This window comes from Xenopus laevis, chromosome 4S (assembly GCF_017654675.1).
Source record: "Xenopus laevis strain J_2021 chromosome 4S, Xenopus_laevis_v10.1, whole genome shotgun sequence".
Classification (NCBI taxonomy): Eukaryota; Metazoa; Chordata; class Amphibia; order Anura; family Pipidae; genus Xenopus; species Xenopus laevis.
The window spans coordinates 131,025,486-131,043,948 of NC_054378.1; the positions used below are offsets into that span (position 1 = coordinate 131,025,486).

An 18,463-nucleotide genomic window follows, 5' to 3' on the forward strand; every position below is an offset into this window, starting at 1 on the left:
TTTATTTTCACACTGAACTGTTCCTTTAAGCATTGTGTGTATCAGACTGTGAGTCAAGCTGCTTTTAATAATCAGAGTCCCCCATCTGCAAGTGATCAAATGCAATGTGACAGTAGCACAATACAGAGGTTTAGAGCAGAGCACACGCAGCACATTTGCAGTAATAACGCCAACGCTTTCACGGGAGTCACATGTGGCAAGCGAATAGCATGAGAGAGAGCGTAACAATTAATCCAATCAAGTTAATCCCAAATTTGCCCATTGCCCATTGTGTGCCTTTTGCAAACTGATGATGAGAAAATAAACACCGCCAATAAAAAAGGTTCATCCGGCGGCATTAATGTGCCTTTGGATCAATGACATCATAATGACATCATAATACACGGTTCCTGGCCAAAGCCACACCCACTGATTAAACACCGCGACATGTGTCCTCCGGCTGTTATTTGCCCCGGGGAAGGGATGTTATAGAATAAGACAAGCAGAGAGTATAAATAAAATATTCATATGAAAATAGGCTCTTACAAAATATATTCTTTTTTTAACAAAAAGCTGAAAGCTTTGCCTATAGAATTCCACTGATTTAGGAAGCAATCTGGTTTCAAACAATTAAATATTGAGCTAGACGGCTAGCAGCAAAGAGATTTCACAGAAAGAACTTCAACTGCCCCAGAAACTCAGGGGGCCCCCCATATTTACAGATAATAACTCCCGGCCGTTACACTACTTTTATACAGAATATTTCCAGCTGGCAGTGCTCTTATCAGCCCCCCATTAAATAAATTAATAGTAGTTTCATCTATATTATCTTGTTAAATATCATAGTATGTGGAGTCCAGTGACAATGCATCAGGAAGACCAGGATAGGGAAGCAAATGGGGGTGTCTGGGAAGGATCCAGGGGGGTGTCTCAAAAGGAGCTGGGGGTGTCTGGAAAAGAGAATGTACAATAAAAGAGTGAAATGATTGTGAGTCTTTTCACAAATAAAATCTGCATAATCCACACTCGGAGCAAAAAGTCACGCGGGCCCATTGTGAGCACATCGTATCCCCTCAGATGGCAGCTGTTCTGGGGTGGGGGGGGCATTCGAAAACACAGGCCACTTTCACTCTCGTAGATCTTTTATTGTCCTTTGATTGGATCCCCCCCCCCCCCCGAAGGAAACAGTTCCTATCGTTTGGCGTGCAAAATGCTTCCATCTTTGTTCTTTATTGGCTTTATTTTTTTTTTTGTCTCTGAATGAGTGACATCAGATGCCCCCATAGTTAGCAGAACCAGCAGGGTGGGGTGTGGGGGGTTATACACATCCAAAGAGTTCAAGGCTCAGGAGCCAGAATGCAAATTAGAGTCTTGTGCAAATGTACAAAATAAGTTCCCAGGGTTTTTGGGTGTCCAATTGTCTGGCTCAGTGTCGGAGCAGAAAGTCATAGACCATTCATCCACTGGGTAAAATAATATTTTTTCTCTTTCTTGTTCCTTTCTTCTCTCCCTTTATCTCTCCTCTTCTTCTCCACCTTTGTGTCATTTTCACTGCCTTCTGTTAGTTCCCTTAATGTTACAAACTAGAAGGTCAAATGATTGACCCAACTCGATGCTTTAACCTACTCTTGGTAGGCAGGGCTGACACTTCCCACAATAGCAAATCATTTACAGGTGAAGACCTCCATTCTTTCACTGCAAGTGTTGCATTGGACGTAGCAGCACCAGTGGAACTTGCAGTTACATTGCCAAACCCTTGAGTACTGGTGTGTGTTATACCCTCTCCCACAACACATCAGATCACAGCCGCTGGTGTGCTGAGCTGTTTTGTTGCACAGTCGCCCTTGAGTTCCCATGCTGCCCGTCATTGGGTCTTCTTCACAATAGTTTGGGGACTTCTCAATGTAGACCAGATCGGTGTCCATGGGTTTGCGGTAAGAGAGTGGCTTTTTGATTTTGAGGAAGGTGGGGCGCTTGTTTCTGCTTGCTCTCACTGGCTCCACTTGAACTGCTTCCTTGTACTTGTCTTTCACGATGAAGCCGAGCTCGCGGAATTTGGGAAGGGTGGTCCAACAAGTTTTCGTGGTGCAGGATCCGGAGACTCCATGACATTTGCATTCCAGTTTCATGTTGTCTTCAAGGATCTAATACAAAATAAGAACAATAAAATGTTACGCAAGAATAGTAGTGGTATTGAGTATACCTGTATCTGTGCCATATAAAGTAATTGTATGCATGTGTATAGTGACAGTGGAGGATCCTAACTTACATGATTTGAACTCCCGATACCTCCTTCTATATCTGCCCAAAACACATACAGTATAGTATATCATCCAGTCATTAGCATATGCCAAAAGCATACTTCCTATCCCATCACTTGGTGGAACACTTTATCTTATGGAATCCCACAACAGAAACCCCCTCCCATCTCCCAGCACAACTGCCAACCATTTGTCTACTCCCAAAATCCATCAACAGCCTTCTCCGGGTATTAAATACTCAGCATCCATCAACAGCATTGTCCGACTTATTATTGTCCAGTAGCCTCCTCCAAATACTACAATCAACCTAAATCAGCTTTCCACTCTGAACTTCAGCCAGGACTATTCTCCAATCCTCCATATCTCAATATGGCATGAGCACCACATGGCAAACAATAGACCTTGACCCCAACTGTCAACTTCATGCTCCAACTGCCACTATTCATAACAAAGTGCTCCACCAACACTAACCCCTAGACCAGGAGTGCCCATACTTTTAGTGATGTTGGCCCAGTATGATCTACATCCATAATATCACTGTTAGCATTCTGTTCCATGGAAAATATTACTTAAATATTATATTGATTTATAAGAGAATTTATATTACTATATTTAATGACTATTTCTTATGTAGCTTTAACAGAATAAATATCTGAATGAAAAGAATAAAACAGAAGGGTAATTTAGTCAAGCTGTTTGTTGACAGTGTTTTGAGATCTACTGATCACCAACAAAAGGTTTACTGGTAGATCCCGACTACCTTTGGACACCCCTGCCCTAAACTGTTGTATGTACCAGCAACATTTGCCAACTCCAAGAATCCTCAAACAGTGGTGATCAACTCCCAACACCATCCTTCAACTCTCATAATCCTACATCCTCTAGCATACCTACCTAGTTCCCAGCATTCACAGCATTATTTAATTAAATAGAACTTACAGGATCTAACAGCCTCCAACACACAGCACCCCACAAATATTTTCATTTCTTATTATCCAATTCCGTGTTCTCATCCAACTTTCAACACTCCTACCATCCAACCTAAAGCTGGCATTCACCTTTTCATCTGCTACCCACACCCTCCAAATCAGCACCCATAAATGGCATTGTCCTATGATTATTACATGCCAACTGCCAGTTTATCATCCATCCCTGTCACTGTCAGCAACTCCCAACAGGATGAGCCACCTCATTTATCCACAATCATTTATCCACAATCTTCCTACTTTCAGCATCCTCAAACATCATACTCAGGAGTTCCCCCAAGCATGGGCTAATATCATCTGACTCCAAGTTCTCCAAAAATACACTTCCACCTCACAAGGCCCCTGACAGGAGTAACCCATGTACCCCCCTAATGGAAGCTCTAAACTCACAATCTGCAAAACATCCCCATAAACTCACATTCACAACACGACATATCAATCAAAAGCATCTTCTCACTCTCAGGACCTTCCAACCTTTAAACAGCTTCTTTCAACCCACAGCATCCTCTTAACTCAACTGTTACTTGCAAAATACTCCGATTAAGTGCAGAATAGTAGCCAGAGTACAAGAGGTTGCTTATTACTAATCATATCGTAGACCCTTTATCATTGGGACTTTACCAGAAGAAGAAGGATACATCCCTGTTAAATACATAAATACATGGTGCAAATGAGAATTGGGGGAAATTAGATTTCTTTATTGCAAAGACCATCAGGTTATAGAATTCTCTTTCTAGAGATGGATAAGGGTGGTAGGGCCCTAAACTAGGTCATAAAGAATCTGTAGATAGTTTAGAGAGAATTGATCTTGTTGGACCCATATTTTTTAACACATTACATTATAAAATGAAATTATGGTTCCAATATATACCCAGTCTGCCACACCCCAAAATTCCTTCCTGACACACACCAGAAGCCCCAGCATAACACAAACATCATTTCCAAGGCTTCCAATGTCATGTAACTGTCATGCCGTATTGAACTTTGCAAATACGCTGCTCAATAGGCACTAAGTAGGAGGCTGAGCCTTTAACTGAATGTGCCAGTATATTGGGCACCAGCCAGGGCCCCCCAAATAGCAGACGTTTCCTCACCATGAATCCCATTGGCAGCCGAGCCACAGACAATAGTCAGGGAATCGGATGGAATATGCTGAGTGAGCCGCTGCACTGGATCAGCAATAAATAGTCCCGCTGTACAATATGCGCTGAGTCAGGCACTCTTTCAGCACAGACTTTTCTGGTACTGACTGACTTTCCAACAGTGAAGTCAATGGATTAGTTTAAGGCTAAAGGCAGGGCATTATATGACAATCAAAAGCTATAAAAAATAAACAATGAAGACAAATTAAAAAGTTGCTTAGAATTGGCAATTCCATAACATACTAAAAATTAACCTAAAGGTGAACCACCCCATTAATTATTTTGTATTTCTCTTCTTTTCCTTGTTTTATTCCCCCCCCCCAACTGTTTGGCCTTACTCTCCCCCATCCTCCCTCTTCTCTCCCCATTTGTCTCTCTACTCCCTAACCCCCTTTCCCTTCTCTCCTTCTGTCTCTCATCCCCTCTCCTTTCCTTCTCTCCCCCAACTGTTTGGCCTTACTCTCCCCATCTTCTCTCTCCTCTCCCCCATTTGTCTCTCTACTCACTAACCCCCTTTCCCTTCTCTCCTTCTGTCTCTCATCCCCTCTCCTTTGCTTTTCTCTCCCAACTGTTTGGCCTTACTCTCCCCCATCCTCCCTCTTCTCTCCCCTTCTATATTTCTCCTCTCCCCCATTTGTCTCTCTACTCACTAACCCCCTTTTCTTTCTCTCCTTCTGTCTCTCATCCCCTCTCCTTTCCTTTTCTCCCCCAACTGTTTGGCCTTACTCTCCCCCATCCTCCCTCTTCTCTCCCCTTCTATATTTCTCCTCTCCCCCATTTGTCTCTCTACTCACCAACCCCCTTTTCTTTCTCTCCTTCTGTCTCTCATCCCCTCTCCTTTCCTTTTCTCTCCCAACTGTTTGGCCTTACTCTCCCCCATCCTCCCTCTTCTCTCCCCTTCTATATTTCTCCTCTCCCCCATTTGTCTCTCTACTCACTAACCCCCTTTTCTTTCTCTCCCTCTGTCTCTCATTCCCTCTATTTTCCTTTTCTCCCCCAACTGTTTGGCCTTACTCTCCCCCATCCTCCCTCTTCTCTCCCCTTCTATATTTCTCCTCTCCCCCATTTGTCTCTCTACTCCCTAACCCCCTTTCCCTTCTCTCCTTCTGTCTCTCATCCCCTCTCCTTTCCTTTTCTCCCCCAACTGTTTGGTCTTACTCTGCCCCATCCTCTCTCTTCTCCCCCATTTGTCTTAACCCCCTTTCCCTTCTCTCCTTCTGTCTCTCATCCCCTCTCCTTTCCTTTTCACCCCCAACTGTTTGGCCTTACTCTACCCCATCCTCCCTCTTCTCTCCCCTTCTATATTTCTCCTCTCCCCCATTTGTCTCTCTACTCCCTAACCCCCTTTCCCTTCTCTCCTTCTGTCTCTCATCCCCTCTCCTTTCCTTTTCTCCCCCAACTGTTTGGCCTTACTCTGCCCCATCCTCTCTCTTCTCCCCCATTTGTCTTAACCCCCTTTCCCTTCTCTCCTTCTGTCTCTCATCCCCTCTCCTTTCCTTTTCACCCCCAACTGTTTGGCCTTACTCTACCCCATCCTCCCTCTTCTCTCCCCTTCTATATTTTTCCTCTCCCCCATTTGTCTCTCTACTCCCTAACCCCCTTTCCCTTCTCTCCTTCTGTCTCTCATCCCCTCTTTCCTTTTCTCCCCCAACTGTTAGGGAAGGTGCATTATTATTAAACTTTGTGTGTATAGTGCTGACATATCCCGCAGTGCAGTACAGAGATTATACAATAGAGATTATACAATAGACCTGTAAGCAGAGACAGAGAAAACATAGCAACTCCCTGCAGACACTGGACTGAATCCTAGTTGGACCCAACACTATACAGAAGTAAAGGGACCTGCTGTACCATTATTTTACACTTATAGCCACAAATGCAGATATTTCAGGCTTCACTAATATGTGTTACTATTTGTAGGCAGATGTGTCAAGTTAAAACACATACGTAAATAGATTAAACCTTCCTTTCATTTGAGACTAATATTTTGAATGTTTTCTGAAATATAGATTCTTCTCTGTTTATGTTATTTAAACAGGGACCGGATTTATCCCCCTGAGTTTCTCACATCCATAAAACCTGTGATAATAAATATATATATATATATATATATAAAACGAAGCTGGAGAGATAAAGCCTGACGATTATTAATGACTTAATGGAGAATGAGGCTGATAGTGAGAGATGTTATTCCCTACGCCCTGCACTGAATGTATGGCCGGAATATTTTCTTCTCGTATCTCTAAATAAATCTCTAAATAATTTGAGCAGATCCATTATCCAGCAGAAGTGTTGGCTCTGTTTACTCAGGGTGCGGGAGATGAAAGAGAGAAAAGAAAAGATACCAGTTTCCCAAAGTCGGATGTTGCCACGAAATGTTCCAGACCCGCAGGAAGATTAATTTGCTTCTGCCACAATTACCCAAACCTATTCCTCTAGTAGTGTTATGTTATACTAGGTCTAGTAACCCATAGCAACCAATCAGCTAGAAGTATTTCCTACTTACCTGTTAAAATACAAAATTTTTATTGATTGGTACCTTTATACCTAGTGATGGGTGAATAAATTCGGCAGGCACGAATTTGCTGCGAATTTCCGCGTTTAGCCGCCGGCGAATAAATTCGCGAATCTCTCATGAAAATTCACTGGTGAAAGTTCACCTGCACCAATTTCCGATTTTCAAGATTTCGTGAAAACGTTAGAAATGCTCGATTTTTTCGTGAACTGCTTGATTTTGCGTGAAAACTTCAGAATTTCACGAAAGTTTCGTGAAAACATCCACAATTTTTTTGGCCGTTTCATGAATTTTGCGGGAAATTTAAAGGGGGTTGTTCACCCCCCTTATATATTTATATATAGTGATCATATCTCCTTATATATTTATATATAGTGATCATATCCCCCTTATATATTTATATATAGTCATCATATCCCCTTATATATTTATATATAGTGATCATATCCCCCTTATATATTTATATATAGTGATCATATCCCCTTATATATTTATATATAGTGATCATATCCCCCTTATATATTTATATCTAGTGATCATATCCCCCTTATATATTTATATATAGTGATCATATCCCCCTTATATATTTATATATAGTGATCATATCCCCCTTATATATTTATATATAGTGATCATATCCCCTTATATATTTATATATAGTCATCATATCCCCTTATATATTTATATATAGTCATCATATCCCCCTTATATATTCATATATAGTGATCATATCCCCTTATATATTTATATATAGTGATCATATCCCCTTATATATTTATATATAGTGATCATATCCCCCTTATATATTTATATATAGTGATCATATCCCCTTATATATTTATATATAGTGATCATATCCCCTTATATATTTATATATAGTGATCATATCCCCCTTATATATTTATATATAGTGTTCATATCCCCCTTATATATTTATATATAGTGATCATATCCCCTTATATATTTATATATAGTGATCATATCTCCTTATATATTTATATATAGTGATCATATCCCCCTTATATATTTATATATAGTGATCATATCCCCTTATATATTTATATATAGTGATCATATCTCCTTATATATTTATATATAGTGATCATATCCCCCTTATATATTGATATATAGTGGTCATATCCCCCTTATATATTTATATATAGTGATCATATCCCCCTTATATATTTATATATAGTGTTCATATCCCCCTTATATATTTATATATAGTGATCATATTCCCCTTATATATTTATATATAGTGATCATATCCCCCTTATATATTTATATATAGTGATCATATCCCCCTTATATATTTATATATAGTGATCATATCTCCTTATATATTTATATATAGTGATCATATCCCCCTTATATATTGATATATAGTGGTCATATCCCCCTATATATTTATATATAGTGATCATATCCCCTTATATATTTATATATAGTGATCATATCCCCCTTATATATTTATATATAGTGATCATATCCCCTTATATATTTATATATAGTGATCATATCCCCCTTATATATTTATATATAGTGATCATATCCCCTTATATATTTATGTATAGTGATCATATCCCTCATATATTTATATATAGATCCCTTCCATTCCCTTTATCAGCTTAGTCACTCTTCTCTGTACTTTCTCTTTTTCATTACTGCCCCTGTATATAAAGTTATATTTGTGACGATCCTAAATGAGCAGACCAGGCCCGAACTGGAAATCCATGTGTGTTGGCAAATGCCAGAGGGGCTATAAGGTCCCATAGAAAGTCAGTATTTAGTGGGCTGGTGGGGGCTGTTTGGGCCTCTGTTTGGGCTGATTGGGCCTCTGTGTAGCTGAAATGCCAGGGCCTAATTTAATTCTCAGTCCAGACCTGGAGCAGACCCAGTACAGAACCCTGTGGGACCCCAATAATAAACCTACTTCAATTAGACACTGTACTGTTAACAACCAGCCTTTAGCCAGTTTCATACACTGCACCCTGTAAGTGAACCTCCTCCATGTTTGGTCCTTCCAAGAAAGATCATTAGGTTTCTAGTGTGTAGTTAACCCCCCTCCCCGCACGCACACATACGTAATTGTCTCCTGCTAACAAAACTGACAAAACAAAGGGTGAAGGGAGGGGTTGACTACTGGGAATCTAATGATCTACCTTGCAAGGACATTGTGAGCAGAATTCCTCAGTGCCAAGATATTCAGCTCAGCTTTCCTCCTACACAATAGCTGCCTGCACTGTATAAGTGAGGAGGGTCCCGCTAGCCCCCCCAGTCCCATACATAGAGGCTTCTCACTGTTTAGATGATAGAGAATGAGGAGAGAAGAGGCTACACTTTCTGCTGCTCTTGGCCAAATAAACCCTCCTGTCAGAGAGAATGAAGAATTGTTGAGACTTTGACTTCATCCTTCAGGAAACTCTGCTCCTGACTCTCACAAAGAGGCAACTCCCAAATCTTAAATCATGGAGTTTGCAAAGCCGATGGCAGGAGAAAGTAACTCCTGTGTAAGGATCCGGCGTCTATAGTATGGAGGACAAAACAAAGCACCATATTGATCTGATTCTATATTAGTAATCAGTAATTTGAAGTAGTATTTGCCAGAATGCTTCATTTATTGCTTCCTCACATTCGATGATATAGAGACACACAAAAGGTCGGAACTCTCTAGTTATTGTAAAATCACCTTCTTGTTCTAAATTAGAAATTGGGTCACTCCCGGCCATCCAGAGTTACTTCTGGCCATGCTCAGTTACTCCCAGCCATCCACAGTTACTCCCAGCCATCCACAGTTACTCCCAGCCGTGCACAGTTACTATCAGTCATGCACAGTTACTCCTGGCCATCCACAATTACTCCCGGTCATCCACAGTTACTCCTGGCCATCCACAGTTACTATCAGTCATGCACAGTTAATCCTGGCCATCCACAGTTACTCCTGGCCATCCACAATTACTCCCGGTCATCCACAGATACTCCCGACCATCCAGAGTTACTATTAGTCATGCACAGTTAATCCTGGCCATTCACAGTTACTCCTGGCCATGCTCAGTTACTCCCAGCCATCCACAATTACTCCCGGTCATCCACAGTTACTCCCGGCCATCAACAGTTACTCCTGGCCATGCTCAGTTACTCCCGGCCATCCACAGTTATTCCCAGCCATCCACAATTACTCCAGGTCATCTACAGTTACTCCCGGCCATCCAGAGTTACTATTAGTCCTGCACAGTTAATCCTGGCCATCCACAGTTACTCCTGGCCATGCTCAGTTACTCCCGGCCATCCACAGTTACTCCCAGCCATCCACAATTACTCCCAGCCATCCACAGTTACTCACGGCCAGTTTCTCCCGACCATCCACAGTTACTCCCGGCCATCTATAGTTACTCCCGGTCATGCACAGTTACTCCCGGCCATCCATAGTTACTCCCAGCCATCCACAATTACTCCCGGTCATCCACAGTTACTCCCGGCCATCCAGAGTTACTATCAGTCATGCACAGTTAATCCCGGCCATCCACATTTACTCCCGGCCAGTTACTCCTGGCCATCGATAGTTACTCCTGGCCATGCTCAGTTACTAGCGGCCATCGACAGTTACTCCCATCCATCCACAATTACTCCCGGTCATCCACAGTTTCTCCTGGCCATCCAGAGTTACTATCTCAGTCATGCACAGTTAATCCCGGCCATCCACAGTTACTCCCGGCCAGTTTCTCCCGACCATCCACAGTTACTCCTGGCCATCCATGGTTATTCCCGGCCATTAACAGTTACTCCCAGCCATCCACAGTTACTACCAGCCATCCACAGTTACTACCAGCCATCCACAGTTACTACCAGCCATCCACAGTTACTCCCAGGCATGCACAGGTACTTCATCGCCAAATCAAGTTATACCAGACAGTGCCAAGCTATGCCCAACAATGCCCCTGGTGGGGTAACAGCTCTGCTCTAGACTTAGGAATGACAGGAGAAGGAGCTGTGCAACTCGCCGTTAGAATGCAGGATTTTTACACATAGTATTAAGTTTTAATGATGCTCCATTGCCTTTGTACCTTTTCAAAAAAGCCCTGAAATGCCCCAGTCACAATTACACCCGGACATGGGCCTCAAGTCCCACCCATTTTTCATAGCCCTGAGCCTTATAGACTGTCCCAGGTGGCTAGAGGCCAATCAGAATGCAGGAATTCATTACATATACCCAGATTACATTAGGTACTCCTTCAGCATTACACACAATTCAGTGAGAGTTTAAAGGGCTGCCTGGGGCAGAAAGGTTTATAGGGGTAGGTAGGGAAATCAGTATAAATTTGGCCATGAATGGGCCACAGGGAATGAATTCAAAGCAGTGACAGTATTTTATAATAGATATAATGGTGGTAACACCAACACCCATGCCAAAAAAGTACTGTACTTGTTTAATAGGCCTAAATTGTAGTTGTAACTACTCTTGGCTTCCGTGTACTTATTAGAGATGTCAGTGCTTGTAACAATGGGTTATCTGCTCATGAGAAAAGCAAACATAAGCTTCCGAAATAGTCATTCCTACACTCCCCTGAACCTCCACCCCCATAAATAATCTCTATATTGATTTATATTGTGTCTAAGCACATAGTTCTGCTAAATATAACATCCCTGGGCACACAAGTCTATTAGTTATTAAAAAGTTCGAACAAAAGGGAAAATTATCCCTTATAATACATGATAGTTCCCTGTATAACTCAGCCTGCAGCCTTGTGCCTTTATATGGTCACAGAACAACCCCTCAGTGACTTCTAATATCCTTATCATTTACAGTAGGGGGTACATTATCCCTTATAATACATGAGTGATACTCAGAGTTCCCTGTATAACTCAGCCTGCAGCCTTGTGCCTTTATATGGTCACAGAACAACCCCTCAGTGACTTCTAATATCCTTATCATTTACAGTAGGGGGTACATTATCCCTTATAATACATGAGTGATACTCAGAGTTCCCTGTATAACTCAGCCTGCAGCCTTGTGCCTTTATATGGTCACAGAACAACCCCTCAGTGACTTCTAATATCCTTATCATTTACAGTAGGGGGTACATTATCCCTTATAATACATGAGTGATACTCAGAGTTCCCTGTATAACTCAGCCTGCAGCCTTGTGCCTTTATATGGTCACAGAACAACCCCTCAGTGACTTCTAATATCCTTATCATTTACAGTAGGGGGTACATTATCCCTTATAATACATGAGTGATACTCAGAGTTCCCTGTATAACTCAGCCTGCAGCCTTGTGCCTTTATATGGTCACAGAACAACCCCTCAGTGACTTCTAATATCCTTATCATTTACAGTAGGGGGTACATTATCCCTTATAATACATGAGTGATACTCAGAGTTCCCTGTATAACTCAGCCTGCAGCCTTGTGCCTTTATATGGTCACAGAACAACCCCTCAGTGACTTCTAATATCCTTATCATTTACAGTAGGGGGTACATTATCCCTTATAATACATGAGTGATACTCAGAGTTCCCTGTATAACTCAGCCTGCAGCCTTGTGCCTTTATATGGTCACAGAACAACCCCTCAGTGACTTCTAATATCCTTATCATTTACAGTAGGGGGTACATTATCCCTTATAATACATGAGTGATACTCAGAGTTCCCTGTATAACTCAGCCTGCAGCCTTGTGCCTTTATATGGTCACAGAACAACCCCTCAGTGACTTCTAATATCCTTATCATTTACAGTAGGGGGTACATTATCCCTTATAATACATGAGTGATACTCAGAGTTCCCTGTATAACTCAGCCTGCAGCCTTGTGCCTTTATATGGTCACAGAACAACCCCTCAGTGACTTCTAATATCCTTATCATTTACAGTAGGGGGTACACTATCCCTTATAATACATGAGTGATACTCAGAGTTCCCTGTATAACTCATCCTGCAGCCTTGTGCCTTTATATGGTCACAGAACCCCTCAGTGACCCCCTTACCCTGCGTCCGGCTTGGTTGTTGTGCAAGTTCATGAGGGTCCGTGCGTTCTGTTTGATCTCTCTGGAATCCACAAACACCTTGGAGAACCCAATTCCATATCGGATATCGGCCGAGCAGCCGCCCCACTTCCATCCCTCTTCCCTGTGGAACATCCCTTGTCTCTCTTTATCGCAGCCACAGTTGCTCATATTCCCCTGGGTGCAGGCGGTGGTGATGGCGTGGGCTACTCCGGCGGCAATGATGGCATACATGAATGCGGCCTCCCTGCTGCCTGTAATACAATGGGAGAAACTCAAGGTGAAATATATAGGAACAGACACCTACAGATGGAACCTACATTACATTTTCATTTTTTGTGATAGTTCCCCTTTAAATTGGCCACACATGAGCTGACTGTTATGGCCCACATGTCTAATGTGATTATTGTGCATAATAGAGGGGGCTGCAGGGGGTGTATTTAGTGCCATGTAGAAATGAGGTGCTGATTCTCTGCACTGCTGGCTCTGACTCCGGAAGCAATGCCTAGTGGCCTTCTGCTACATTGTTCTGCAGATCTCCAGCTTGGAAATGACACTATCTTGTTGCTAGGTTACCACTTACCCTAGAAACAAGCCTAGAACCAGTAGAAAAGTTACAGCTCAACTCCAATGGGGGGTTTCATTCCACATTCTGAATTAAAGGCCAATTCAAACAAATCAATTAATCTCACACTATCGACACCATACTAAAAGTACATTTTTAGGTGACCTGTCACTTTAAGGTGATCTTCTCAACATGGAGTGCAGGCTACTGCCGACCCCAAATTACTCCAATGCCTCATTGCTACATGGTATTGACGCTGGTCAGCAACTATAAATGGGATTTAATCCATAAAACATGGGGCTGGAGGTTACATTCCCCCCGTCTGTGCGACATTAATGTGGAACATATGAAATCCGTGTTCCATGAATACAGTTACGAGCTACGACAAAAAAGCCGCCATATCAGAAATGCCCATTGACTTCTAATGCATTTGGAGTGAGAGAAAATTGTCACAAACGTAAAAAAAATTTGATACCTATTGACTTCAATTCATTTTTTTCGCAGTTTCGCTAATTGGTGAAGCGAAACAGGACTGGCATGAGAACTGCATCGGAGCATCGATATGACCAGTAGCGTAACTGGAGTGCACCGGGGCCCCCTGCAAAACAATCTTCAGAGGGGCCCATTGCACTCCAATTCCCATCCTCCCACCCACTTCCTGCATCCAACCACTCCCTGCCCTGACTCCACCCACTCCACATTAAGACCCCACCCACGTCTGCAATCCATACCGACTTGTGTTCCGATTCCTGGGTAAGAGAGCTGCTGGGGAAGGGGGAGGGTTCTTGTTAGCGCTAGAGGAAGAAGACCCTCCTATAGTTACGCCACTGGATATGTCAGAGAGACAATGGCGGCTGGTTGGGGCCTTTCTTAAATCCCAATCCAGAGTCACCTACACCAGGACCAGGCTGACAATAATTCTAAGGACCTGTTGCCTCCATGAACCCAACTCATCAGACTGAGCACATTGGCCCTCACTGCAATCTGATTTGCATATGGACCCGCCCAGTTATCTCCTTCTCAGTTTAACAGACTACAGGATTAACTTCTCTCCCTCTTAGACTCCCACAATCCCTTGCACTCTCTGACGTCACAGGGGTGTTAATCATATGAAAAGCACTGTGGGAAATGTAGTCTAGGCTGGAGGAGAGCTGACTACTGATACAATGAGAGCTGACTACTGATACAATGAGAGCCGACTACTGATACTGTCAGACAGACTGAAGCCGCTTTCCATTGCAGTTACATTTGTACATAACTCTAAACCCATGAAAAGTAATTCATAAATATTTACTGGGATTCAAACAAAAGCCAGAACCCGGCAAGACAATGATGGGCCAGAGTTTTTTTTTAGCAACGTCACAATATCATAACATGAACGTAACTTGATCAATGTAACTCTGTATGGACATGAGATACCAGGACATGAGATCCCAGGACATGAGATCCTAAGACATGAGATACCAGGACATGTTATTCCAGAATGTTAGATCCCAGGACATGCTATTCCAGGACGTGAGATCCCAGGAAATGTGATACCAGGACATGAGATCCCAGGACATGAGATCCTAAGACATAAGATCCCAGGACGTGAGATCCCAGGACATGTGATTCCAGGACTTGAGATCTCAGGAAATGAGATACCAGGACATGTGATTCCAGGACTTGAGATCCCAAGACATGAGATCCCAGGACGTGAGATCCCAGGACATGTGATTCCAGGACTTGAGATCCCAAGACATGAGATCCCAGGACATGAGATTCCAGGACATGAGATCCCAGGACATGAGCAGATGGTTACCACGTACCCACTTTCAGCTCCTTCCCAAAAACGGTTCTTTCTCCCAGTGCCGAGCAATTCCATCGGCCGTGTCTGAACTGGAACTGACACTCATTTACTCCCATCTGCGCCCCCTCTCCAATCACAATGATGGCATCGGGTCGGCTGAGACAAATCGACCTCTGCCTGGGGGCCAAACCCGGGATCTTGCTGCAGATCACACTGGCCCCAAGGGCCACCACCGAAGAGAATCCTCTATTTAAGGAAATAAAATGGGGGGAAAAAAGAGAACATTCAGTTTAGTTCAATATCAATAAATGAGCAGCGTGTCTTTGCTGTGCCCAATTCCTCTCCCATATTATCTTTGCTATTGGGTTGCTATTGTCTGTGACCTTGGCAACTGGGATTCTGATCCATAGAGGGACAAATTGTTTATTGCATTTGTTATATAACATCCACTATGTATATTTTTTATTGAGCCCCTCTGTTATACAGCTGCCTGTCTGTCATCGCTCAGTTGCTAGGGTCATCAGCCTTAGCAACTAGAGAGCACTTTGAACAGGATGTAAACCTGAAACTAAAATAATGACTGACAGTTGAATTCTAAGCAACTGCCCAATTTACATTCATTAAAGGATAAGTAAATCTTTAAGATAAGCAAATGTAAAATTGATGAGGGGGCTATTCTAAGCACTGTTGCAATTTACACTCATTATTTATTTTCCTTGTATTCCAAGATATTAAGGGATACATGTAGTGTTAATATGAATGAATTTAGTTACAACAGCACCACCTGCTGGTCATTTCCCACCAGTCTGACCAGCAAGTAGTCAAGGAAGTTGTCAGGAGAAAGAAAGAGGCTGATGTTCTTCTGCTTAGGAATAAAATTAGAAACCTTTCTCACATCTTTCCTAAGCAGAAGAACATCAGCCTCTTTCTTTCTCCTGACAACTTCCTTGACTACTTGCTGGTCAGACTGGTGGGAAAATGACCAGCAGGTGGTGCTGTTGTAACACAATTCATTCATATTAACAGCACATGTATCCCTTAATATCTTGGAATAAAAAGAAAATAAATAATGAATGTAAATTGCAACAGTGTTTAGAATAGCCCCCTCCTCAGTTTAACATTCACTTATTTTTAAGGTTTACTTATCCTTTAAGAGCTTACAATCACAGCCCTTTACTTACTGCACATATAGATACAGTAACTGATACAAAATACATTATGATTGGCTCAGAGGGTGATGGTTGGATCCTTGCTGTACACATATTGGTATTAGATAGAGGAAGCAGAAATACAGACAGGTGGATAGACAGAGGGACAGTTAGACACACAGGTGAGCAAGGGAGGGAGACAGATAGATGGGGGTAGCCTTTTATTTGCATGGACAGGTAGTTTTACAGATGGACAAATGGGTGGATGGATTGACAAGTGGATATATAGATGGACAGGTAAGTCTATATATGGACAGGTGGGAAAATAGATGGAAAGGAAAGTAGACTAATGGGCAGATAGATAGGTAGGCACACCCAGGTAGGTAGACAGTTGGGCAGTTAGATAGTTGGCAGTACAAGAAGGTAGAAAAACACAGACAGGTAGATAGACAGAGGGACAGGTAAGAACAGGTGCACAGAGTTGCCTGAGACACAATTACATCAAATACCAACTGGAATTAGATTAGGAAAGGTGGGAGAGACTGGGAAACAGCAGCAGACAGATATTCAGAGACAGTAGTTGCCTCTTGTACAGCCAAGTGTAGCCTCCAACATACCCATAATATGCCCTGTGTTCTACCGACCTTTCTACCCACACTGTCCAGTTATTATCCCTACCTGCCCCTCACTCTCTCACCTGCCCCCTCACTGACTCACCTCCCCCCCACTGACTCACCTGCCCCCCCTCACTGACTCACCTCCCCCCCACTGACTCACCTGCCCCCCCTCACTGACTCACCTCCCCCCCCACTGACTCACCTGACCGACGTGATCCGGGAACAATCGCACATAAATGACCGTTTTCTGTATCGATCGCGCGATTCCCACAAACTGTCCCATTTGTAACTGATTCACAGACAAAGTGCTCGGGGGTGTCAATGGGACCAAGAGATTTAGTCTAATTTGCCCTGTGCCCCCCTCCGCACTATTAACCCCTCACATCCCACCAATAATAGAACCTCTTTATAAATCGCTACAGATCGCGCCGATGTTTAAATCGTCATCGATCTGTATTTGGAGAAAGGAAAGTGGTCGATTACATCGGAGAATATTCCCCCCCACATTGTACGACTCACCCGATCCTGATAAAGACGATCCCCAGACTGAGGAACAAGTGGAAGATCCAGCGCCGAGTCTTTCTCTTCATATTCCCGGGTTGGGGGGTCGGACAGGTTGTGGGGTCGGACAGATTGGGGGGGAGACAAGCAGCTCCGGATCAATCAGTGAGTGAATCCCGGGGGAGGGGGGGCATATGGGAGAATTGGGAGTTGCCCCCCCCCCTATCCTGGATGAGGGGCCAGTGGGGCTCGTCTGACTCTTCTGCCTCTGATTTGGGCGGAGATTTATGTTGGCAGAACCGCCAGTGCACCTGAGTCACCAGCCCGGGACCCCCGACCCTCCGCGACCCTCCCCCGTGTCTGTGACTCGCTCAGCGGAGACTGAGAATAAAATGATCTTCCCTGGACTTAATATTATTCTATTTGTACCGACCCTCCCCGCACACAGGGGGGCACCTTGTCCTGGGGGGCAGGAACCTTCTTCATTATCCAACTGTCCCTCTGCGCCCCCAAATACAGAACCCCCTGTGCCGGATAATCAATCAGTGAAAGTCGCACGATTTATTCATAGTCTGTCCGACTTGTCCTGAGTCTCAGGAATCCTCAATTTCCATTGGCTCCTCTGACCCAACAGCAGCTCCTCAGTGTGTGACGTGTTCCCCTGCCCCCCCTGTACCCCAAGTCCTGTACCCCTGCCCCCCACTCCTCCCAATCAGATTGTCCCGACTCTCAATGATCTCCACATTCAGACAATTTTCCCTGTAACTCAGAATTCACATGTGGGGACCCTGGGGGGTGTCAGTGTCCCTGAGCGATGGGAAGTTTTCTGTTTGGAGATTTGGCCCCAATTGTTCATGATGATGAGCAGGAGGGGGGGCAGGACTTCTCTCTCATTTATTGCCCCTCCCCCATTGTCTCCCCCCCCCAGCCCCAGTTCTTCACTACTGTACCCAGAGCA

The 18,463-nt window shown here is 43.4% G+C and overlaps 1 protein-coding gene across 1 annotated transcript; it reads right to left on the reverse strand.

Annotated features, from left to right (window-relative positions):
- Positions 1–489: 489 nt before the first annotated feature.
- Positions 490–18,171, reverse strand: LOC108704404 (protein Wnt-7a). Its single transcript, XM_018240936.2, has 4 exons — positions 17,524–18,171; positions 15,259–15,485; positions 12,868–13,139; positions 490–2,123 (listed from the first exon to the last, which is right to left on the reverse strand). Exons 1-4 carry the CDS (start codon positions 17,592–17,594, stop codon positions 1,644–1,646), a joined length of 1,050 nt encoding a protein of 349 aa, XP_018096425.1. The 5' UTR covers positions 17,595–18,171; the 3' UTR covers positions 490–1,643.
- Between the last annotated feature and the right edge of the window lie 292 nt (positions 18,172–18,463).